Source organism: Trachinotus anak, unplaced genomic scaffold, assembly GCF_046630095.1.
Source record: "Trachinotus anak isolate AG129_WGS33_773 ecotype Australia unplaced genomic scaffold, CSIRO_AGI_Tana_v1 ptg000001l, whole genome shotgun sequence".
NCBI lineage: Eukaryota > Metazoa > Chordata > Actinopteri > Carangiformes > Carangidae > Trachinotus > Trachinotus anak.
This window is the reverse complement of record NW_027273852.1, coordinates 15,606,206-15,631,492: the sequence shown is the minus strand read 5'-3', so window position 1 is coordinate 15,631,492 and position 25,287 is coordinate 15,606,206. Positions and strand designations below refer to the sequence as shown.

Below are 25,287 nucleotides of genomic sequence, written 5' to 3'. Positions count from 1 at the left end.
AACTTACCAATGACTTCACTTGTTCATTGATTTTGACTTGTAGTAAATTTACTATAAAGTGAAAGTGCTAACAGACTGTTACCTCTCTGATGAGCTGATGCAGGTTGTCCACTCTGATTCCTCCTGTTGCTCCCTCCACCTCTGGTACCTCTCTACCTCCCCCTCCTCCTCCATCCCTCTCTCCCTCCTCTTCCTCCTCCTCTTCCACTGTGTGTGTGTTGGGTCGAGGTGGAGGGACGGGGGTAATGTTGATTGATGCCCTGTACATGCCTTGTCTCTGCTCGCCCTCTCCTCCTCGGACTGGACTGGACGATCGGGAGGAGGGGTTGGTGGAGGAAGCGTGACCATCATAGCTGAGCTCTGATTGGAGGAAGAGCTGCTCTCTGAGGAGGTCTGACACCTGGACAGACAGGGAAAGATCGTCCATTTAGATGAACTTTAGCATTATTAGCCTTAGAATAAACATGTGTGTGTGTGTGTGTGTGCGCACTGACCGGTTCCATGGCTCTCAGTGCAGACACGGTGGAGAGACTGTCAACACTGCTGTCTCTATGGAGACCCTGAGGAGGAGAACAGGACTGACAGCATTACTACAATGTCATGTCACATCAAGTTTATCTGTTTAGTCCAAAATCACACAAATTTTTTTGTATAAACCCTGTGTTGTGTCTATAAACCTTTATGCGTGTGGTGTGTAAGTAAATAACAATATACCCGCTATATAAGTGATGAGCTGCACCGTGTTTACCTTATACCTTGTGGTGTGTGTATGTTCACTGTATTGAATGTGTTACAGGTAGAGTACATAATGTGCGTGTCTTATGTGAATACCCTGTGTTGTGTGTATCAGTTGTGTTAGCTGAGTGTATTGTGGTATGGTATGTGTGTATGTGGTGACTGTGTATACCCTGTGCTTTGTGTTTTTATACTCTTAGTTTAGTGTGTGTACCCTATAGTATGTGTGTGTGTATATGCATATATACCCTGTGATGTGTGTCCTCTGTGTATATGCCTCTTTTGTCTTGAACTGTGTTGTGCATTGTGTACATATATCCTGTGTATACAGTATATACCCTGTGTGGTGTGTGATGTGTCAGATCCATCAGTCTATCTTCCAGCTGCTGTTCCAGCTCCTGCAGTTCCTCTCTGACTGCTGATCTCAGAGACTGAAGCTGCTCCATCTCCATCCTACAAACACAAACACACACCAAGGGGAACACACACACACACATACAAGCACACATACACAAGGTTTGTTTAGTACCATAGTATCACATATCAGCACAGTACAGCTTACTGTGAAACACGTATCTGTTTGCTGTTATGAGTCACCTGTCGGCAGGACTCATGTGTTTGTAGACCAGAGCTTGCTGTCGGATGATTGACAGCTCCAGATCCATCATCTGACTGCGGAACAAGTTCAGACTCCGCCTTTTCTGCTGAAACTCTGCCAAAGACTGAAAACAGAGAGAGAGAGAGATAAAGTGAAACACAATTTATTGATAATGACAACAACAGTCCACTCTGTTGCCTCCTGGATGGAAAGAGTCTTAAACTAACACTATGTAAATTTTAGCTTATGCAAAGCTACTATGTTGATTTAGTATTTGAGTGAATACAGAATGTGTTCGTGTCATGGAAATACACTAAAAGCTATATATAATATGATTTAAATTTAACTGGAGGAACTATCCCTGCTGGATTTACCACAAATTTTACTACTGTATTAACAGCATGAAGAAATGTAAATTACAGGGGTGTTGAGGGATGACAGTACCTGGTGGCTGGGTGGAGCTGCTCTGTGCTCACTGAATGTGTCCGGAGTGTCAGCTCGTTTCTAGATGGAGAGGAAACTGATGTGAGGATAGGAAGACGGACACATCTGGCAGTAGCGAATGGCGGAGTAGCCATTGTGACAACAGCAGTGAATTATTGATGATTCACTTAACATAAATAACAAAAAAAACTTAAAAGGTCCGTTTACAACCTAAAACTTTTTACAGCAAGATGGCAAAGGTATCAAGGTAAAACCAAGTTGTAATACAGCGTAGTTTTCATTTAAAGACTGTAGGACTACAACCACAGACTACAGCTATAGTCACTACAGCCTAAGTAACAAGAGCTTAAGAGACAGGGACTGACGAGGACTAACCTGGCTCAGACTCTGAACCGTTCCTCTGATATCATGCAGAACTCTCCTCAGCTGCATCTCAGTGCTGGATGGGCCCTGGCTATGTCCTGGACCTGGAGCAGCAGGAGGAGCGAGCCCTGGATGGAGGCTGTGAGCATGGCTGAGGCCTGAGGCCAGGCCTGGGAGGAAACCTGGAGCAGTAGGAGTGAGACCAGGGTGGAGGCCGTGTTCCGAGGCCAACAGTGGACACTGGGTGAGAGGGTGGGGGAAACCCAGGCTTGGGTTTGTGTTGTAGCCATGGTAACCCAAGTAGGGCGAGGCACACTGTGAGGTGTGAGGAGCAGTATGGTAAGGTGACTGATGACTGTATGAATGGTTGTAGCCCTGGTGGTGCATTATGGGAGATCCAGGGTGCTGGTTACCCATATTGATGTGGTGAGGAGCTATGGAAGTTGGGGGCTGATGCAAGTTGGAGAGGCTGCTGTGTTGGGGGACTGTGGGAGTTGTAGGCTGGTGGAGGCTAGTCAGACTGGAATGGTGGTGCAAGGAGTGGTTGTGCTGAAGGTTGGGAAGACTGGCATACGGATGGAGAGGGGAGGGGTACTGCAGGTGAGGGTGAGTGAAGAGATATGGGCTGGGGTTAAGTCTGGGACTAGGGTTGGGACTGCACTGCTCTGTAGGATTAGCATTGGGATTAGGATAAGAGAACATCATCGGTCCTGGATTCCAGCTTTGCTGGTTTTGACTGGGGCCAATGTTTTGTTGGAAGTGGCCAGACGGCTGCTGATTAGAGGAAAGATCAGGGACGCTCTGGGTGCTCCAGGAGTGAGCATGGCCACCTGGTGACCAATCAGGAGGTGGGCTGGGGCTGTGCAGGGAGCAGGATGACCTCATCAGGTAGCGTGGGATGGGTTTAGGTGGGATGGGAGAATCTGTGGGAAGCCTTGGTGGTTGGTTGTTAGAGCCAGACGAGGAGGAAGGGTTTATGATCAGAGTAGACAGACAGTTGGTTTGTCCTTCGTCGTCGTCCTCCTCTTTCTTGTCCTCTCCAGTCTCCTGGTTGTATTTAAAGGAGAACTTGGGCTGGGTGGAGGATGCCTGGCCTCGCCCAAACTGGATCCTGACAGAGGACACAACCCTGGTGGGTGAGAGGAGCGAGGAGGGCAGGGAGGAGGACCTCTGTAGGGGAATACCATATCTTCTTCTTCCTCTCCCTAGGGTTTGGGATGTCTCACAGGGCTGGGGTTCGACTCTCAGGCCACTCCTGCTCAGCTGGATCTGTTTTGCTCGGTTCAGAGCACTGAGAACAGGAGAGGATGGACAAGGTATACCTGAACCATTCAAGGATGCATGCTCCTCTCGGGCCTCGTCCCCAGTTTCCACTCCCTTTGTGGGTGGCTTTGTGTCTGCGGCAGTCTCGGTCTGGTTCTGAGTGGGTTGTGGCTCTTGCTCTACAGCAGATATGCTGTTGGAAATCTCTGATTCTGGCTGTGGTTCTGGTTCAGAATCATTCCGGTCCCCATTCTCAGCTGGCTCCTTATCCTCCTTGTTCCTGGGGAGCTGGTGAGCTGTATACTGTGGAACCTGCTCTGAACTCCCATCTTGCTCGTCTTCTTCCCTGGATCTACTCCTGGCATCAGCACCATCAGGCCGCGGCTCCTCCTGTTTGCCGTCAGGCAAAACGAATGCTGGTTGGTCCAGTGCGAGGGGCGTGGCCACATCTTGTGACGGGTGCGATGTCACAGTGGTCTCACTGTCACAGCTGTCACTACTCTCCTGCACCTGATTAAAATTAAGTAACAATAATAATAATAATAATTATCACTAGTCATGGTAGAAGGACTCAGATCCACATGTTGAGTAAAACTAACAACACAACTGTAAAAATACTTTATTACAAATAGATGTCCTGCATTCAAACGCTTGCTTAAGTCAAAGTACTTTAGTATTACCTGCAAAAGTATTTGAAGTATCAAAGGTAAAAGAACTCATTTTGTAGAAAAAATTCCCTTGTGACTGATATATATTATGACATCATTAATAGTGATGCATCAGTGTTTTACTGTTTTACTAGGTTGAGATGGAGCTCATTTTAACTAGTTTAGGTTGTTAATCTGAGTGGTCGTGAGATGGTCAATGTGGTAGAAAGGAAAAAAATTCACATAAATTTATATTAATTTATTCTGGGGGAGCTCTAAAAATAAACTGCAACTAAAAAAAACTACAATATTTTTAAATGTAGTGGAGTAAAAGAATGGAGTGGAAAAAAACTAAAAATACACTAGTAAAGTACAAGTACCTCACAGTACAGTACTTGAGTAAATATACTTAGTTACTAGCTACCACTAACCAACTAATTATCAGTTTATCAATAATTGAACCATCACTGTGATGGATCTGCTGTGCTGTGAAGTGAATTAAAAGCAGAAATTTGGAGCCAATTAGTGATTATTTAGTAAAATAAGATGAACGTCTTCATGGAAAAATAAATGAAGCTGTAGCTGCAGCATTGTATCTGTATCTGGATTTCATTATCTGAACCCTTCGTTCTAGAAACATTAGAGAATCTGCAGCAGCCAAAGTGGTCCTGAATGTTATTTCCTGAAAGATAAATGTTCCAGACTGGGATACAAACTTTTATTACACACCATGAAAAAATTTTCCTCCGGTTAACATTTGACTAATCTGGAGGCATGTTTCTCCACCTGGTGTGATAGGGTTCTGGCTGGAATTAAATGAGTCAGTTCAAATAACTGTAAAGATCAAAGGTAGTGACCTAAACTCAGATGAAGACTTTGAATAAGACACTCAAACACACCTTGAGGTAGCTGTTGGAGTCGGCTGAGGGCTCCTCAGCAAAACCACTGCTGTCTGACTGCTGACTGACTGTCCTCAACAGATCTAAAAGAGAGAAACAGACAAAAAAACAAAAAAAACAATGCTTATTTCTGCAGTACCACATCTGTCCAGCAGCTGGCAGAGAAGACTCATTTATACTGAACATAAAGAGACAGACCATCTGCCCTGACTGAGGGCTGGGTAAACTGGGACATATGAAACATGTTTGCTGCATGCAGAAACAGACTGCTTACATACAGTATAAACTCTCATCTGTATACACTGGAGGGACAGCAATGATTTATGGTCTCGGAAATAAATAAATATACAGAAATAAATCTAAACAGATCTGAGTATGATCTGTTGATTTGTCAAATTCAACAGATCATAAAAAACATAATTTTATCAAGATCTTTAACAAGGAATAATGCTGAAATGCTTTTAGTATGAGTTGCTTAGATTATTGCAACTCTCTTTTCTTTTCTCTTGTAATAGAATTACACTTTATTCCCAATGCTGCAGCCAGGATTTTTTCACTAATACAAAAAAGAAACTGAACCGGATCCCTGTGTCTTTTATTGCACCCTGTTAAAAAGTCTGATACATTTTTATTATTTCTTATAAATTCCTAAAAGTCTGAGACTTTTGGTTCTTTTAGGATTTTTAGTCCTATTGGAAACATACTTTTCTAGCATCTAAGTTGTCTACAGTGGCTTCTTGAAAAATCATGTAAGGGTTTGGGACACTGATTTGGCCTGTTATGGGTTACATTTGAACCCTTAAATGTATTCACTATCATACAGTTAGAGGTTCGATATAAAGGGCACAGTACAGGTGCGGTTGAATAGCTATTACAATTTAACATTCACAATGTAATTACAAACCTTTTTCACAATTATATTGTGAAAAAAAAAATCTCGATTGAGAGAGATAACTTCACCCATTATTTTTTATCATACTCATAACCCATAGAATCAGAAGAGCAGAAGTGTTCTGTCTAAATACATGTATATTCAAACAGAACATAAACTAACGTGGTGTGAACGCATACAAGGAGCTGTGTAGTTAAAGCAGGCTAGTCTCACCCTGATGTAACTGCAGACTTAAGTTAATAAAAACCTTACATAACACTACTTTGGTATTTCAGTGATTTATGCGCATAGTTTAGCTCTAGTGGTGGAGAAAATATCATGTTTCGGTCAGCTTTGTGGAACTGAAATTCCTAAAATATGAACCTGACTTACTGGATCAAGCCTGACTTATACAGTCTATCTGTACAGCCCCAACAAATGTTTAAACATGTCTTTTGTTGTCTGAACACCTTTGATAATACAGATTAATTAATTATGTGCCTGCTGATTTTTGTTTTTTATTGGTCAGTCACAGAGCTGCATTACATAAGAGTTGATCTAATACACTTTTAATAGAATCTACAGAGGTCTCGACCCCTACTATACATAGATATAGAGTTTCATTTCCCCAGGCATGGCACGCAGAAACCAACCAGTCATCTAAAGCTTAAATAATTATTTGATGAACTGATTAGTTACTTGACAGTAAACAACTGCCAACAATTCTGCAAAATGGCAAAAAGTCACTCGTACCAGCTTCTCAAATGTGAGTATTTTCTAGTTTTCCCAGTTTGCTGTGGAAGTAAATGCACCATCTTTGGATTTTTGACTGCTGGTCAGATAAAACAAGACATCTGAAGATGTTCACTTGTGCTTCAGCAGATACTGATGATTGATTTTTCACTATTTTCTGACAGTTTTATATACTAAATAATCAATGGATTGTTACAGAAAATAACTCTCCTATTGATAGTGAAAATAACTGTCGGTGTAGCCTTACAGTTCTCTGATGATGGAATGATGCCACCTTGCTGTAGTTTTTCTGTGTGTAAATTAACTGACACACATAAAAAATTTGATAAAATGCAACTTTACAAAAAATGAGCTTATTATAACTAAACACAATTTAGGTCTTAAAACTAGGGTCCATCTACCAAATCAGACCCACAAGATGGAGGAGGAAGGACACATCATAGTTAATATTTTTATTCAGTGGTGCAAATTTCACAAACACATTTGGAATTAAATAAATTATGTAGAACCAACTAATATTGAGTAAGCATCTGGTATTAAGAGCTTCTAGGGACTTGGGGACCTTGGGACTTTGGGCAGGTTCCAACCTTTGTTGGTAACCCACCCTTGGGCCCCCATTGTCTGAAGCACATTTTCCTGTCGATATTTTGTAATGTTAACACAACTTCTGTGCGTGTACAAGAAAACTCCACAGGACATCTTTAAGTGAAGTGAGACATTAAGGTAAGAAGTTGGAATCAGAGGTCAGGGTAAACTCACCGGTGGCTCTGGAAGTTCTGGATGGTAGACCCTCATCATCATTACTCTGGATCTGAATGACAAACAACAGACTGGATTTTAAAATAAAGAAACAAAGAGCTGCTGAGAGTCACCACCTTCACTTAAAGAAAAACCTAAAACCTTTCACTAACCAGCTAGTCTGCAAACAACAGGGTGGCTTTATGCAGATAAACTGGGTCAACATGCTTGTCCACCTACAGCAGCAGACCTTCATCAGGGTCTTCAGGAGGTAAAATTGCCCTGAAGGTACAGGTGTATTTACTCCATCATGCAGAATAGTCAAACAGGTTTTCAGCTTGGTTTTCCAAGTTGCCCTTCAAAGTTCACTTCAAATCAATACACCAAGAACAAATCCACACCTGCTTTACACCACATAATGTTGACCACCACTTGTTACGGTAGGATTGTGAGAAGGTTTTATGAACAGAAGAGAACATCACAAGTTCTTTGCATGGAAAGTGATTTACACAATTAGAGAGTACACAGCATCAGAACCCTGAAGAACACTGCATCTCTGTGTGGGAGGAGGTTGGAGAACCATAATATTACCAAATAGTAGTATAAAGAACCTGAGGGAGCCCAGGAGAACACCGTACCTCCTCCATGTCGAAGGAGTCTGCGTTTTCAGTGCGAAGCTGGGCCAGCTGAAGTGGGACCAGGGTGAGAGGAGCTTTCTCTGGGGTTGAGGTCAGATTCTTCTCCTCTTTGACCATCTGAGCTCCATCCTCTGTTCTCTGATTGGTTGACTGAAGGTCAGCTGACTCTGTTTGATGTACTCCATTGGTTGCTGGTCCAGTACCGCTCCATTCAGGACTGATGGGAGGTCAGATGTTAGTCAACTGCATTTATTCAAGTACTGTGCTTATGTTTTTTTCTGACTCACTTCCCTTCAGAGGTAAATTTTGAACTTTTTACTGAACAGCTGAATCTGAATCATCTTATCTGAGTAAGATTTTAAAAGCAGGTCGTTTAGTTGTGACGGAATCTATTCACTTTGTTGTATTGGTAATTTTACTTAAAGCTACAGAATGCAACTTCATGTTTTAATTTGAAATATGCTCCAAAAATATCTGAATGTGCCTCTATATGCCTCTATAATACAGAATCATTGAACAGCTTGGCAGCAGTGCAGATATATTATCTTGTAAAGTTTTCGAGTGGGTCTCATCTTTCTAACCAATCACAGAAGGCCAAGTTAGGGTGGGAGCTCATGGATGTCAATTAGTAAGTGAACATTGCATACTGTAGCTTTAAGTAGATGATCTTGATGCGAGTGCTTCCTCCACCAATGAAAACTGTTTTAAATATTAGCCAGCTAGCAGTAGCTACCGTTACTAGTCTGTCCAGCAGTACCTGTTGTCTGTCAGCCGATCTGTCTCTCCATCCCCATTGGTTTCCTCGGTAACCGTCGCCAGGGAACAGCTATCTTTCTTGCGGACATGTTTTTGGCCAACTGTCTCCCCCTGGTGGGTAGGTTCAATACTGCAGGCATCCTTCTCTGGACCAACGAATACGTGACCGTTGGTGTGTTTGTGATCAGAGGGCGTGTGTCCGTTCAGCTGTGTGTGTTGGTTAGGCGTGTGTGCTTCAGGTGACTCGGGGGCGGTCGCAAGCAGGTTGTGTTTGCTGATGGTTTTCTTGAGGAGTTTGGCGACGTTCAGAGCAGAGTTGGTCTTCTTCAGAGGTGGAGTCGGTTCATCACCTCCTCCTTCTCCTACTTCTCCTCCTGAGAGAGACGAGATGAACAAATCAGAATAAAACACACTATCATTCAAATGTAGTACCAACTAAAAGGTTTTTGTCCATGGTAAAGACAAGACATTAATGAGATGAAAAAGATTTTATTAAACTAAAACTCTCATTAAACTGTCTTTATAATATCACTGGCGACAAAATAGTTGTTTAAAATAGATTTTGACAATAAAATAAAAAAATCACTGTATATTTTTGTTGACATATAATGAGGAGACATTCTATCCTGAAATCAGTTTAAGCTTAAGTTCGATAAAATTAGAGCTCATGTCAAGTAACATTAAATCCAGCTAATCAGCACCTCTCTTACAGTACAGTAATATTAACAATGTCAGCAGGATCACTAAAATACATTTCTCAGTTAAGTTGCAGCTCAAGATTTCATTATTTTGTCATATTGAGAAAACAACCCTTTGATTTCTCAAGAAACTTAACCCATTATCACAAGTAAACAACACTGTTAGCCCAAGAATGAGAGTTAAGATTTTGAAAGGGGGACAAAATAAAATTGTTATAACCACATCTTGTGTAGAAAACATATCCAATATCTTGTTTCACAACTGTAAAAACTCAGTGTAGTCCTGCACCTCATCAAATGAGAAAATTTTATTTGAGGCGGACATGCAGGATTGTTACAGAAAGATTGTTCCCTGACAACTTTCCATAGCACTAACTCCATCAGTAGAGATTTATGTCATCTTCAACATTTGGCTTCTCTGAGTTTCTATATTTTAAAGGAAATGCCTGTTTAATCCCCCTATAAGTCCAGTTTTTTCCACCTTCCTTTTTTTCCCCAGTAAATGTTACATTGCCATCTATGAAATTCAACAGTTTTCTGAAGAGTTTGTATATTAAAAGCCTACCAATAGCAGCCTGGAATGCAATTTAATGTAAAAGAAATTGACCACCAAGTGAATAAGCATGAGGCAAATGGCTTTGCTTTAACTGGAAATCAGGACAGATTTTTAATAGAAGCTATCTCTAATATAAGCATGTTGCAAATAAAGGCCTCTCCGCCTCTGAGGTTAATAAATAATAAATTCACAATGTCAGCATTTACAGTAGCTGCCACAGTTACCTTGGTCCCTGGAGCTGATGCGTTGGACAGGCTGACCAGAAACCTGACTGTAGAGCTGGAAGAACTCATTAGCTACTGTGGTCAAGACCTCGATCTGACGGAAACGACCTGCAAGACACAAAAAGAACAGTCACAAAGTGTTTCAAAGAGACCACACGCAAACCTAAATAAATATTAGCTTGTTAATTTAGGAAAACTTTACTGAAAACCAAAGCGGTTTGCCCCTTTCTTATTGGGAGGGGTTTTTTATTTTGTTTTGTTTTGCTCTCTGGTTTGTCTGTTAGCACTGTGTGTGCTCATGTGTCAGTATAAGTGTTGTTATTTCTGTAAGTCAGCTATCAGCAACAATAATAACTAATTTGTGGCCATGTTTTGTCAAGGTAACCTTCCCATCACTCAGACCACATGTGGAGGTCGTCTGGGCCCCATGTGGCCACGTTCTCTTAGCAGTGTGAATGCACATGTGTCTTCAGCCAAACTCAAACTTCAAGCCTACTCAACTGATGTCCTCTGCCACAGTCTAATTTTGACCTGCCACAGTTTCATTATGAACCAATTAATCTCTCTCTCTCACACACACACACACACACATTGAGAATGAAGTCAGACCAGCTAAAAACAACAGTGTATATGTGTTTATTTGCATATAGAGCAGGGAAGTGAGATCTGATCACAATCAGTTATTCGAGATGCATGTGGAGACGCATTCTAATGCCAGGTGTGAACTAACACACTAGAGCTGTTCACTTGTGATCGGATCACTGGAGACCCATGTTAATGCCTGGTCTGAACAAAACCTCTGTCCTGATGGAAGCAAATGAAACTGTAAAGGGTGCTTATAGTAGGGTAAGATTTCCAAAGATGTTAAGACTGTTCCTTTAAGTGTAATAACTGGCAGTGAGTGGATCAGGAGGCAGATTAGTTAAAAGTCTGAACATGTCAACATCCAGCTGCCAGGCAACGCTCTTCCCTCGCTGAGCCAGTTCACATATCTCTGCTGGTTAGATGTTTCCTGGTGTCTCTGAGCTTGTTTTTAAAGCACTCCCCAACAAACATCCATCTTACAAGGTCATTCAGTCTCATCTTCACCCTTATGAAAACATGAAAGACTTATAAACCAGAATAAAACTCCAGTTCCAAATGAAGCACAAATTTTAACCTAATTTTCAAAAAATTAACAAAAGAAAATGCTGATTAAAGCAGATTTATTAAAGCAATTAAAGCAAAGATCTCGTATTGTGTAAAGTGAGATTTTCATGTCTTTTTTGATTATAAAGCAGGTCTAGGTTCTATTTTAATACTGAGAAAGTATCAAAGTGCTCAGTCCACAGAGAAATGCACACAGCCTGTATTCAGAAACTGAGCTTTAAAATGAGCTGTCAGGACTTCTGCAACTTTGTGATGTCACAACAAAGCAGTCACTGCCCTCAGCCATGCACCAAGCCCCACCCACCTGGACCCGCCATCCAACCTTGCAGGATTTGGCTTCAGAGTGTTTACCTGAAATCTGCTACATTTTTATTCTTTCACTTAGAAAACAGTCAGCCAATCAGAGGAGAGGCTCAGCGCCTCTCCTCTGATTGGCTGACTGGCCTGTTATTACTAGAGCTCCGGATGGAAGCCTGAGAGAAGGAATGTCACACTACATGGATATCAAAACTTTAAATAAAACACAAGAAAAGTGTAAAATATGAGAGAAACAGCTGGTGGTGTTCATTCTCCATCTGAGTGACATTAAACCGCTTCAGAAGAACAGGGCACAATTAAATGGAAAAGGAGAAAGACAGGATTGCCAGTGAAACCTCATACAATAGAAAAACATGTTTCAGGCACTAACTTGCAATATTGCGTCATGTCCAGCATTTCTAAACAGATTTTTTTTTTTCTGCACACAAATTAAAAATGTGTATAAAAACAGGCGGATGGAAATGCTTGAGCTGTCCCTAAAATCATTCATTATTTACTATATGGTGCATTATATTTATATCTATATTTAAATTTTATTGTAACTTTGTTATACAGGGAGTAATGGACGAGAGAGTGAGTTCAGGTACACCCAGAATAAGGTAGATCTCTGCAACAGAGAGAAGAAAATGACACTTTATTCTCATAAATTACTATTATTGGAAACAGATGGAAATAGATTCCATCCCACTGACTGACAATTAACACTTGTTTTGAAAAATAGTTATTTTCTTTACATTTCTGCCGTAAAAGACTCAAAAAACCCCAAAATGCGTCATGTTGGGACTGAACACAGACGTCAGAGCCACTGCTCCCTCCTTCCTTCTTCTTCTTTGGTTGTGTAAGTCGAGCTGTCAGTCTTGTCTTTAACAGGATGATGACTTGCATACTTTCCTTCCTTCCTCCCCTCCTCCTCTCCATCGCACTGTGTCTAAATACTTGTCAGTCTGTTATGAAACGCAGACTTCTGTCTTCTCTCCGTGGCTCTGTAAATGCCTCATAACTCGCTCTGATGTTAAAGTATCACCTGAAATACAGCACAGCCCTGCTCTCTCTTACTGTCGCACCTCTGACCCCAGTAAGACCTCTAACTGTGTTAGCCGATAAATTTTATTGTTCAGTTACATCACTGCTGTCATGTGAAAATATAGATGACGGACTGAAATAGAACAAAGAGCCCAGCCAGAAGTGAACTAGAGACATTGTGATTACAGTCTATGCATTTTAACCACTTGGCTACCAGGTCGGCCAAAAATCTGCACATCTTCATAGTTAAGCACAGTTGTACTGAAAACCTGATCTGAACTGACTTTAGAAAGATAAAAAAAAAAAAAAAAAAATCATATACTACATACTTTGACATACATTACACATATAACATTATGTCTGATGTCGCTTGAAAATAAACGTCCATAAATCCACTTAGAAATCATAGAGAAAAGTTGCTCCTTATAACTACCCAACTTGCCTGAGCATTATCAGGTTTTTATGGGGTTAAAGTTGTGTGTACTTCAAGGGTAGATTGCAAACAGGTAATACACATAGGAAACATAGGTAATTCTGCATACTTTTGTTGCCACTTTGCAAATATGTAAACTAATATAGTGACATAAAAAAGAAAATGGCTCAAGTTGTAGCCCACAGCATAACTCACCGAATCCATGGTAACTTTGTTGCTCTATAGAGCTTTTTAGCATTATTTAGCTTGTTTTGGTTTCATTGCACATCGACTGTATGGTTCAGTCTCAGTGCTGTATTAACCTCATTTCCAGCAGCAACAGACAGCAGTTTTCAGTGGAAAAGATAGCAAACTGACCAAGTTAGTGACTAGCTGGAGAAAACAGTGGATTTGGCGGAGACTAAGCTGGAGCTAAAAGTAGAGTGAATATTGGACACAAACACAACTCCAATGTGATTATTGCTCACATTGTGATTGCTCTGTGTCTACTGGGTGTATTAAAAGCCAAACATTTGCTTAAGTGTTAGCTCTAACAACTTTGTAAGTTGATAACATATCAATGTTGTGCTTTCAGTTCATTCTGTTGCCAGAAAATGGCCAAAACATCAATTTTTGTATCTTTAAAACAATCTAAAAGATTCCGATTGAAGCTACAAAAAATAAAAAAATAGAAAAGTTAAAACACACATTACGCAAAGTATTGTATAAACCAGTCAGTCAAACTGATGGTTGTAGAGTTTTTTCAGTCGCATCTGCATACGACTACAGAACATGAACCTCTTATTACAGCAGCCTTGTGTGACGACAGTAATACTGTGTGAGTGTGTTTCCTGCTGACTGCTGACTCTGCACTACTGCTCATTCTTAGGATCCTAAAACAGGAAGTGAGGAATAAGAGAAAACGACACGTACTCGCTCTTTTTTCTACTCTTCATCCCAAGAGATTCTTTCAAATGGTGAGAACAGGGCTTACATAACAAACAACAACACACACACACGTGTCTTGGATCCAGGGAAACGATGGGACAGTATGAGAATGTTCTGGAAAAGAAGAAAGATTCCAGGAACCACAGACAGACCAGAGACTGTTAAAGGAGCAGTTCACTTAAAAATAAGTTCTCAGATCCAATTCTGATCTGAGTCAGTGCAGCTTTTCATGAAGTTAGTTTTACCCCAGGCATTTACAGCATCGGGTTCCACTGACATCAGTATCACTACACTTCAAAATAAGAGCTTGTCAAATTGTCAAACAGCGTCTTGAACCTCCTCCCACGACGCACATTTTCAGTGTCTGTTTCCAAAAACGAGAATCCAACATTCACACTCAGTTTTCTTTAGCGTTTGGCCAGGTGTGCAGAGGTGAGGAAGTAACTTTGAGCTGTCTCCTCACACTTTTGTCACTTTTCATCTGAACAAAGAAGTGCAACACAGTGAACCTCCTCAAGGGGAGATTGTCCAAAAATAAGCACAATTATCCTCACTTCAATGAATTATCACATCTCACCCCTCTCTATGAAAGCCAGCTTTTCATCCCACCTTCAAGTGTGATCGTTCAGAAGAGCTATGAACACTATAAACTAACGTTTTTGAGTACACTGTTACCTTTAGTAATATATACAGTACTGCGTATGTTTAGATTCTTATCCATCATGCAGTGCAATCAGGGAGGCACCTGACAGGTCCGTTCTGCAGCATAAAAACCAGCCAAAACATACAGCCAACAATTGTCTACAGAGACAAGTCCTGCAACAGATGGTCTGACCCCCACAGAGCCCTGATCTCAACATTATGGAGTCAGTCTGGGATCACATGAAGAGACAGAGGAGCCTAAATCCACAGAGGAACTGTGGCAAGTTCTCCAAGATACTTGGAAGAACCTTCCCTCCAAGCACCTTGAAAAACTGCATGTAGGTGTACTGAGGAGAACTGTTTTTTTATGTTTACTGCACTTTGTATGAAGCCAACTGATAAATAAACTTATTAATGTCGTTTTTTTTTTTTACTTTTGGTGCCTAAAACCTTTGAACTGTACATAATTTGTAAAGTAACATTTAATTAGAAAGTAATCTATCTTAGACTGACCTGACAATCCACTGTTAAAGATTTTTCCAATAAGTCTTCAGGCCAAAGTTTTAATTGTTTGAAAAATGAAACAATCCTGATGAGAATTGGCTCAGTCTAAGAGTGCATTACCTGTTTGGGTTTTTTTTCAATCAAACTCTGGCGCATTTTTCTGTTTACAATGTTCTGGGCTTGTATGAAAGCTGTCAGTCGAACTCTGGTGTGGACTTAAACTGACTGAAAGCACTTGGGAAGGAGGAGGACCATTAGCATGATTTCCAAAGCTATACTATTAAACTCATTTCCTGATGAAAGTTTAGGTAACGCTCTTAGAGTAAGCTGTCTGAGAACGCAATCTATGTGCTTATGCAAATCATTTGGTAACCATGGTAACACATGCACGTCAGCACACAAGTGCAGGAATTTTCCCTAAATCCATTGTCAATCAGTCAAGAGCAGCAAAAGTCCTAAGAATATGTCTCTGTAATATTGCTGCTGGACAAGAAGCACCTTTTTTGTCCTGTCTGTACCTGTTCATCATTCATAATCATTCATAACATGCAGTCAATTTGCAATGTAATAATTCTAATAATGCTCATAATCAGTTATGTCTGTGAGCCCTTTGAGACACCGAAGAATATGAAAATGTCACCATAATCTGATTTCCCCATCTGGGTCCTGATGTTGCACTAGTGAAGCAGGATGACATCACCAAAACTGTCCAATCAGTGAGTTAGTCTGAATAACTTCCTGTTTACTCCTCTTGGCTCATCTGCATCATTAGTGCTACATGAACACACAACCCACAGAAAGGTTAATGTCTCTTATGTGTATATGAATGGTCTCTGATGTCAGAAAGAGCTCATGAATCAATGTTATATACTAATTACTCATCAGTCAAAATAATGGATTATATTACTCATTATTTTAGGTTTGTTACTCAGCTGTCAGCTCCATCAAAGGTGCATTTAAACAAACCAAATCCTCCAAACCCACATCCCATCTTTTGTATTTAACTCATGTAGAAAAAGAAAACAAGACATTGAGGTTTACCAAGAAGGCAATCATACAACTTGGGAGATATTTACTGACCATCCAGCAGCTAGCTTAGCCTCGGTGACAGCACACAGTTCTCTAGAGGTCCAGTCCAGAATCACAGTTACAATCCTTCCAACTCAAAAAAGGAGGTAAGGTCAGCCAGCCAACCAAGAGTACACAAAATTTAAATGAGACAACTTTTGAATAACCAGGAGTTGCATGTCTCCTCTTTCGGTAGAGGCTACCACCTTCTCCACCCCTCAACCATACCCTGAACCACTCTGCCCACTGTACACAGAGACCAAATGGATTTTAACCCTCCACCAATCTCCTGGTAAGACAGAACTTACTGTAACACATTACTAAGCAAAGCATTACTACACAACACTGGTCAAAACAGCAAGTCTATCACAATTTATAAATAATTACAACCACAAAGAAACACTACAGGAATTTTGTGATTGATTTGACAAAATTGCTCAGATACACTCACACACTGACTTGCTTTATATATGTGTCACCATGGTTACAAAAGATCTCCTACACCTATACCTATAGATCACAGATCAGGAGATCACTGTTCTCACAATCAGCAGATGGTTTTAATAGTTGTTTAGCTCTTGAGTGACATATTGTATCTGTAACTAGCACAGTCCAGTGATTGGTCAATTTTACTTTCACATCACAAACAAACCACTCTAGAGTCCACTTGGAAGTGGGCCAAGACCCTCCTATCCAGACGGTGTGTGAAGACTATTCCAACTAACAGGCCTTTTGATGTGTACTTGTTCACTATTGTTTTTGTCATCATGAGTTGTTTTTCTGGCCATCAGCTTCAGATTTCACTAAACACTGGCCTTCTTCTCTTCTCCTGACTCAGTTCATTGAACTGTAATGTGCATGCCACCAAACAGCTCATGACTCATTTAGTTGTTATCTGCAGATAACAAGAAAATTAGGTTGTGATGCTGAGATAAGCAGTTGGAAACAATATGTATGAGCAGTCACACCCGTTCCCCGTGTACATAATGCACTGCATTAAGTTGTTTGTTTTAGACATCTATCGTACAGGTTGGTACCTCTGGTGGACTTTGACCAACAGGAAAAAAAAACGTGAATCCCAAATAAATGGCAAGACTGATCAGAAATGTGTTTTTTACCAGTGACCATCTGATCAATTCACTGTATTTTTATGTGGCCTTTCAAGTATTAAAGACAAAATAATCTAAGAATGAACCTACTGACCTTATGCATTTCAGTAACCAGGAAGTTCTACGACTGCTGTTTTGTATATTAACTTCCTGTCTGCACCAGGGGTAGGAATGTATAAGTGAACATCTGCTATGTGTGATAATGCTGCAGTGGCATTTTAGCAAATGTATAACCAATTTCACAATGAAACATAACAGCGTGAAGGGCAGCCATAGCTAGAAGAGACTGAGAGACATTCATTCACCCCAGCCTGACAAACATCGACCGCACACTTGTAAAAGGCGGCTCTTGAGAGTAGATAAAGGTTAAATAACATTCAGTTTCGTAGTGGTGCGAATTAGATCATTTTCCTACATAGTGCTGGAAACATGGTGACTGGTCAGACTGTGTTTGTATTTGTGTTTTATTATGTGTTTCTAACAACACAACAACGTAACAGACATCTGATTATCGCCGTTCAAAAGGTGTGACACAGCGTCACAGTGGAGACTCATTTGATTAGTTAAACTGTACCATTACCTGGGCTCATTTCTGTGTAACTAGCTTGTTACTGTGAACCATATCATAAAATATATACTATTTATAAAATAGATCAGTGGAATGTTGTGTTTTAATAAGTGTGAATATCTTATTTTTTGGTGAATGCTAATAATATAAATGAGTGATAAGTGAACCATCGGAGCTCTAGAAATTTTTCTGCAGCTGTAACACAGTTGGTTGTGCTAGTTGCTATCTGTGGTGGATGTGATGTTGTCAGGCCTTATGTCCTCCTCAGAAATGTAGACATGTTGAAATGTGTAGCAGTCTAAGGCTGTATTTACAGCAAAACCAACCAGACGTTAAAAGACAAAAATAGAACAGGAACAAACAGCAAAATAGAAGAGCCACAAATAGTCAACGAGTCTTGCTGCACTGAAAAAAAACTAACCAACTAAAAGAGCAGAGATGCCAAGTCCTATCAAAACCAATTTATTCTATGTCCAAGACCACTTGGCTGAACAACACTCACTGACTGCCTTGTTTATCTCAAACGAGTGATGATCAAACCGTTAAACAGCCAATGAAGTGTGAAATCAAACTTTTGCAGACCTGATGTACTTTCAGCTACAGAGTGATTCATCTGCTCACACACAGAGGATCCTTGGTTAAGCCTTTTTTTTTTTTTTTTTTTTTTTTTTTTACAGAACCAAGGCAGTCAAACTGTCAAGAAGAAGAAAATCAGCCGTGTGTGTGTGTGTGTGTTGTGTTTAATTACTGAGCCAGTACCTCCATGCAAACGAAGGTTTGAAAACAAAAGAGGCCAGGATGTTAGCAGAGCAGGTCTCTAGGTCTCTCTCTCTCTCTCTCTCTCTCTCTCTCTCTCTCTCTCTCTCTCTTTCTCTCTGTGTCTCTCTCTCTCTCTCTCTCTCCCCTCTGTGTGTGTGTGTGTGTGTGTGTGTGTGTGCGTGCACGCTTGTGTGCATGAGTCTGGGACAAACAGATCTTTGTCCTTGCTGGCGGTGTTGTCCAGGCAATTGGCAGAGCAGCTAATATGGCTGAAGGACCCCACTAAACACCACAATAACACTGGGAACAGGACACACACACAGTCTTTGAACTTCACTTCCTCTATCTACAGTTTCAGGACGTGAAACTCTGAGCTTCTAATCACTAACATGGTTAACCCTCCACCTGTAGTACAAATGTGTTCGGGTGATGTCATCCCTCTGAAACTGACCACAGTGAAACATATGGTTGCAAATGTAAACAGTGGAGTGTGGTCATAAACACTAGAACAGATGCAGACACTGCAGACATTAGGTAGGTACATACTTGTCAGAGCATAGTTGGGGTTCTCCAGTTCCATGCGTTGCAGCTGGGCTCCCAGGTAGACCTGCAGGTCAGCCACAGGAAGTGATGTCATTATAAAACAGTATCAGTGATTAATGGTACCAAAAACACAGGCAGCAGACTCCAAAAAGTTAATCTGTTAGTCTGTTCTCACAGGTGAAATTTATGACCATTTATGACCAAATATAAATTTAGTCGTGCTAGTGGAGGTCCACCACTTTGGTTCAGACTGAAATATCTAAACAGCTATTGAATGGATTGTCAAATTTTTAAAGACATTTATGGCCCTGGGAGGATGAATCCTAATGACTTTAATGATTCTCTTACCACCTGTAGCTCAAAGTTCTCACTTATCCACTGAAACATTGTATCTACACATCCACTGGATGGACTAGCACTAAGTTTTGTACAGACATTTATGGGCCCCAGAGGATGAATCCTAATGACTTTGGTGATCCTCTGAGGTTTACTCTACCGCCAGCATCAGGTACTTATTTGTGGTTTCAGTGAAATGTCTACCTGCAAAACTAATTCCCATTAGCCTCAGTTGTACTTTGTGTTTAGTGCTAATTAGGAAATGTTAACATGCTAACATGCTAAACTATGACAGTAAACATAGTAAATATTATACCTGCTAACTATATGCATGTTAACATTGTCATTGGGAACCTGTTGCACTGTTGCCAAGTACAGCCTCACAGCCTCACTTTGATCAAATTTAGTTTAGATAGGGGAATTGGACAGGACTGTGCAGTTGTGTAGGAGTGTGTTACTGTGTAAGACTGGGTGATCAGGGTTAGGAACTCTTAAATGAACAGACCTAGAGTCACCAGGAGTATACTGGTATTTGTGTTGCGGTCATCTGCAGTTCAAAAGGCTTTGAAAACTGCCACAGTTATTTTAATAAAAAATTTGTGTCCATTGTTATCACACTGCTGTCTTCTGTACCTTGATGTCGATGCCTCGCGCTGAGGAAGAGTTATTGAAGAACCTGGAAGGAACCTTCGAGGCTAGGTCAGGTTCTTCTCGACCAAAACCAAGATTTAAGAGGATTTCCTCAGGGTCCTCCTCATACAGGTCCAGCAACTCTGACACACTGTGGACACATACACAGTCAGTCAGTCTCTCAGTCAGTAAGTGTGTCAGTCAGTCAGTTAGTTTGCTGGTGAGTTAGTCTGCTGGTTAGTTTAGTCAGTCTAACCGCAGGGTAAGGAGGATCTCCTCTGGGTGCTCCTCTGAGTGCTCCATCACCCCTGAAACACTATGAAAACACAGACAGGCAGTTAGTACTTCTCACACACAGCTTGCTGTTAGTGGGTTAGTCTGTTAGTGAGATAGTTAGTTCATTATTTAGTTAGTGAGCTAGTTATTCAGTGTGATGCCTCAGCCTCCCTGGAGATTGCAACAATGCTTTAATCCCAAGCTCCTCAGTAGCCCCACCTAGAGAAAGTAAAGACCAGTAGAAACTTGACCAGCAGCAGACAAGTAGCCCCTCCAGGATCTTGTAAAGTTGTTCCGTGGTCATTACGGCCCACAATAACCCAAGTGGAGCTCATTTTGCAGTGGATTTTTTGCAGTACTATTAAAAATTGCTAGTCCTGTGTAAAAAAAACAAAAAAACGAAACTCCACGCTTAAAGAAATGATTTATAATTTCAGTATGGAGTAGGTTCCAGTGAGAGAGAAAATAAACTTAGTTTAGGGATGTCTCTGGATCTCAGGAATGTCCTGTTTATGGGCTTTTTAAGGGCTGATAGCCACTAGTCTGCAGGTAGCCAACCAGGTAACTTGTTTTTCTCCTGAGTTCTACAACCTAACCTTAGTGCCTCCTGTCATGTCATGTAATGCCACCAAAGGCTCCACAATACCATAAAATTATTATTTTTAGGCATTAGATGCTCAAAAGGAGAAGCTTTGCCAGAACGTGGGTTTAAATTGATGGTGCAAATAAATTAGGTCTGACTGGTAAAACCGGCAAGCATTATTGCCAAGGGGGCGTTATTGCCAGCAGGGACTGATTTGCATTAACTCTTATGAAAACAAGATCACAGATTCCTGGAGGGACTGCGTGATGAAACCTGGGTTTGCATTCAGTGCTGCCAAGATAATGGACAACTTGTTTTTACATTGTTTTACTGGAATAAGTGGTGCACTGAATGTCATGTATCACACAATTACCATGAGTGTCTACTGCAGCAGTGAAATATTTTCAGCTGTTTGTCCTTATCCACTGACAGTGAAGGTTAAGATGTATATTTAAAGGACAGATTCACATTTTTTTTAATTTATCTTAAAACCATTGTCATGTTTCCATATGATCATTGAAACTGTTTTTTCTTGCTGTAACCTTTCCTCTTGTTCCCACTGATAATTAAGAGACATCTTCCTGGATTCAAAAGTTATCTGACGCTTACAAGTGGCTTCAATTATCTGAGTCAAACAAGTCAAGTGGATATCTTTCTACAAAAATCTTTTTGACGTAAAATTCCCACTTAGTTTCCCTAGACAGTGTCTCCCTGTTGAGCTGCAGTGAAGCTTCACATTAGCTTCAGTAAAACTTTGGAATACATTTTTGCACAGACTGTGGATTTTGTCCCTCATTACTTACAGTGAAACCACATTAGGAAGGGACCTTTTAATGACTAGGGTGAACAAGAGGAACATTTACAGCCAGCACGAACTGTTTAATGTTCATATGGGCACCAGAATATTTTTTTAAGACAGACATGAATAACTGTGAACTTATCCGTCAATGGAACAACGTCTGTTTGTAACAGTGTTGTGTTTCTATATGTCATGGCTCCTTTGGCTTTTCACCACGAATCACACAGTTTTCATCCTGACGCTCCAAGAAACCTTAAAAAACTTCAATTTGCTGCAAAACACTGTCACACTGAACACAGCCCAGGAGTCTCTCAAACCCATATCAACAACAGAGGATGGATTACCCATGATGCACCACCCCAGCCCATTATGAACCATAACATATACACATTCACCTCCAACTGCTAGAGCACTGCCCAAACCGACACACACCGTCACCCACACACCCTGCCCAGCCACTACCAATAAATCTTCCTCCCAAAGCAGTAATATTCACCACAAACAGTCAGTTCAACAGTAAATCCTCCGGACATGAATCTATCAATGCACGTTCAAAAATTAAGATATTTATTTACTGACCACACCTACTTCAATGAGGAGAAGTGGAAAACTTTAAACCCACAATTTCTGATGGAACAGTGACACTGAGAGCTGTTGTTATTATTCAAACCAGTTAAAGGAGCTCTGAGAAAAGTCTTTACTGTTTTAGGAAACATACAGTAAGAAAGGAGCTTCAGTTATCCACTGAGAACCATTCGAAAAGAAACAAACTACAATAGCTATAGTGTTTACCGTGTAGACAACTTTATATCATCTTTACATAAATCTTATACAGTCTTATATGAATGATTTCCAATGTCCTGTGCTTGTGAGATTTTAAAATTAAGCATAGTGTACTTTTGACTATAGTCCAGCCCATACTGGTCCTCTGAGGACCATACAAATGTTGATATTTGAGAGTTCGACAAAGATCTGACAAATATGCAAAAGTTTTATTTTTTCAACAAGAGGCCACTAATATTTTCTAAAATGTTATAATCCTTTAAAAGAGCCATTTGTACATTTTCCTATTGCTACACAGCCAACATTAGCATAGCATGTTTACTTACCAGTCTAGAAGAAACTTTGAGTCAAACAACAGACTTCATTCCTTTATTCACCAAGAGCTGTCTTCAGTGGTGGAAAGCACCAAACCCTCTTGTTTTGCTTCTATTTCTATGGCTACTTCTCTTTTTCTCAAGTTAACATGCAAACTAGCTATCTCTGATCCGATTGGCCTGTAACTTAATCTTACATGTTAGTGGCCTCTTGTTTCATTATTCCCTGCAAAATTTAAAATGGATCCACAAATGACAAAAAAATCAACATGGTCATTTTGAGACAGATTTTTCACAAATGATAGCAGTCAGCATTAACCTCCATGACAAACTGTCCTCTGGTTCTTCACAATGAGGACAGCAGCATATTTCTGCAGATAGTATGAAGCCGCAGCAGTAGGAAATGTTGGGTAACTTATGTTACTGCCTACTGCAGGGATGAACAGTAAGTATTTATAACCTTTTGTAAATGAGATTCAAGTCCTTTTGATGCGATCTTATGTCTTAAGACTTTTCAAGACCTGCAGTTATCCTGTGGATTACATGCTGCACGTTTGTCATGAATCACAAATTAAAACTAGCACAAAGGGCAGATTACACAACTAACAATAATAACTACCATGTAGTAAAAACAGAGTTTGATTGTATGAAAATCTTACATATTATAACTTTAATAAAATAATTATTTTTCCCTGCTTAAATAGTTTCATTTAAACGATTTTTGGGGACCTGAAGATGTGGAAACTAACTGTCAAATTACAAGAAAAAACATTTTGAATAAAATCAGAAAAAAATATTGTAAGGTGCAAATTATGTTTTTGATTGCTCTTTTTAACTTTAATAATCTTCAGCCCTTTTGGTGAGGTACCACTCCTCTACATCCATCTGCTTAAATAACAACATATCTGGGTGCTTTTTTAGTTGGGTACAAATGAGTTCTCTGTATTGTCATTGAATTGGTTTGAAGTTTAATAACAGCCCTCTGTATCTCCGCCCCTCTCTACCTGAGATCACTTCAGTTACTTCCTGCAGAAACCTCCATGAGTCTGACTGAGGACTGACAAGGTGAACTGACCTGGACACAGTGCTGCTCTTCCCAGATCCTGTAGAGTTCATACTTCTTCCTCTCTCTTTATACTGACTCCTCTTCTGATCCGCCGCAAGACCAAAACTTTAAGACACATACACAGGGTGGAGAGAGGATGAACTGATATATGGACCACGAGGAACTTCATTTAAAAAAATCAAATGACCCAATAAGCCCCTGAATTACTCTTTATCATGTGGTTCATATGATTAATTACAAATTTGTCAAAAAATTGAAACTATTTTGGCACCTCAACCCCTCAATTTATTGATCTGGAATTGTAGAGGGAATGGTGGAGAAAAAACACAAAAGTGAACTCACCAAGATTCAGTTTTATTGCTATTGGACAGAAGGTGGTTGGCTGCAGAGAAAAACATTAAAACATTAAAGACAAATTATTTACATGTCAATGCAAACAACAATAAAAACAGACTGAAGGAAACTAAAAGTTATTAGTTATTATATTAGTCTGGGACTAAGATTTATTTCTATTATTAATTAATTAATCTGACAATATTTTTTTCTGATCAATTGATGTACCATTGAATTACTAAATGTCAGAAAGATGAAAAATGGCCATCAAGTTTCCCCCAGAGTTCAAGATGACTAGCAATCAAACCCAGCAGTAATTCTATGGTCAGTATCACTAGCTAACTACATTAGGTTGTGGGGTTATGTATTATGTTTTTAAAAAACAAACAAACAAAAAAAAACTATCCGTTTTACAGTTTAGGCTAATTTTAGCAGTTAGTGAGCTAATGTTAGCATACCAGTCGTCATCCTCACAGCCTTTTCTGTTGTAAAATTAAAAGTGAAAACATATGGTTTGAAAATACAAACAAGAATAAGGATCTAAACAGTGTTATGGAAAAACAAAATAACCAACATTTTTCTTCGTCATACTTATAACACTAACACTAAGTAGCTCTACACTGCAGTACAAAAACATCTAAAAAAATCTACATAAACCATCAACCGGTGAGGGTGCTGACTTTGTCCCGGATCTGTTCACTTTAGCCTCAGTTTTCAAGTGCACATTCAAGCCCCTTTTCAAGAGACTCTTCATTGTAAATGAGTCACCTAGAAGCATTTTAAAAAATCTGCTAGAGACAGCTTTTTCAACCAATTCACAGAGCTAACTTTAGCAGATAAAATAAAAAAAATAAAAATAAAAAACAGTGGCAGTTGTCATTTCACTGAGTATACACAGAGTATAATCAACAGTCATCAACAGCCATTAAAATATTAATGGC

General features: G+C 40.1%; 1 protein-coding gene across 2 annotated transcripts in view; it reads right to left on the bottom strand.

Moving 5' to 3' along the window:
• The window catches only part of itprid2 (ITPR interacting domain containing 2), a 45,395-nt gene that overhangs the window by 3,664 nt on the left and 16,444 nt on the right, over positions 1-25,287 (bottom strand). The window contains exons 7-22 of one of the 2 annotated variants that reach the window (XM_071480211.1): positions 24,356-24,395; positions 24,023-24,118; positions 20,449-20,508; positions 20,196-20,343; positions 19,230-19,290; positions 10,184-10,291; positions 8,707-9,079; positions 7,950-8,166; positions 7,333-7,384; positions 4,950-5,032; positions 2,153-3,913; positions 1,778-1,837; positions 1,333-1,457; positions 1,074-1,188; positions 495-560; positions 83-400 (exon numbers count right to left, since the gene is read on the bottom strand). In XM_071480211.1, the coding sequence (XP_071336312.1) occupies positions 83-400; positions 495-560; positions 1,074-1,188; positions 1,333-1,457; positions 1,778-1,837; positions 2,153-3,913; positions 4,950-5,032; positions 7,333-7,384; positions 7,950-8,166; positions 8,707-9,079; positions 10,184-10,291; positions 19,230-19,290; positions 20,196-20,343; positions 20,449-20,508; positions 24,023-24,118; positions 24,356-24,395 (3,683 nt within the window). The remainder of the gene's footprint in view (positions 1-82; positions 401-494; positions 561-1,073; positions 1,189-1,332; positions 1,458-1,777; positions 1,838-2,152; positions 3,914-4,949; positions 5,033-7,332; positions 7,385-7,949; positions 8,167-8,706; positions 9,080-10,183; positions 10,292-19,229; positions 19,291-20,195; positions 20,344-20,448; positions 20,509-24,022; positions 24,119-24,355; positions 24,396-25,287) is intronic. The other variant, XM_071480220.1, reaches the window with a different exon arrangement.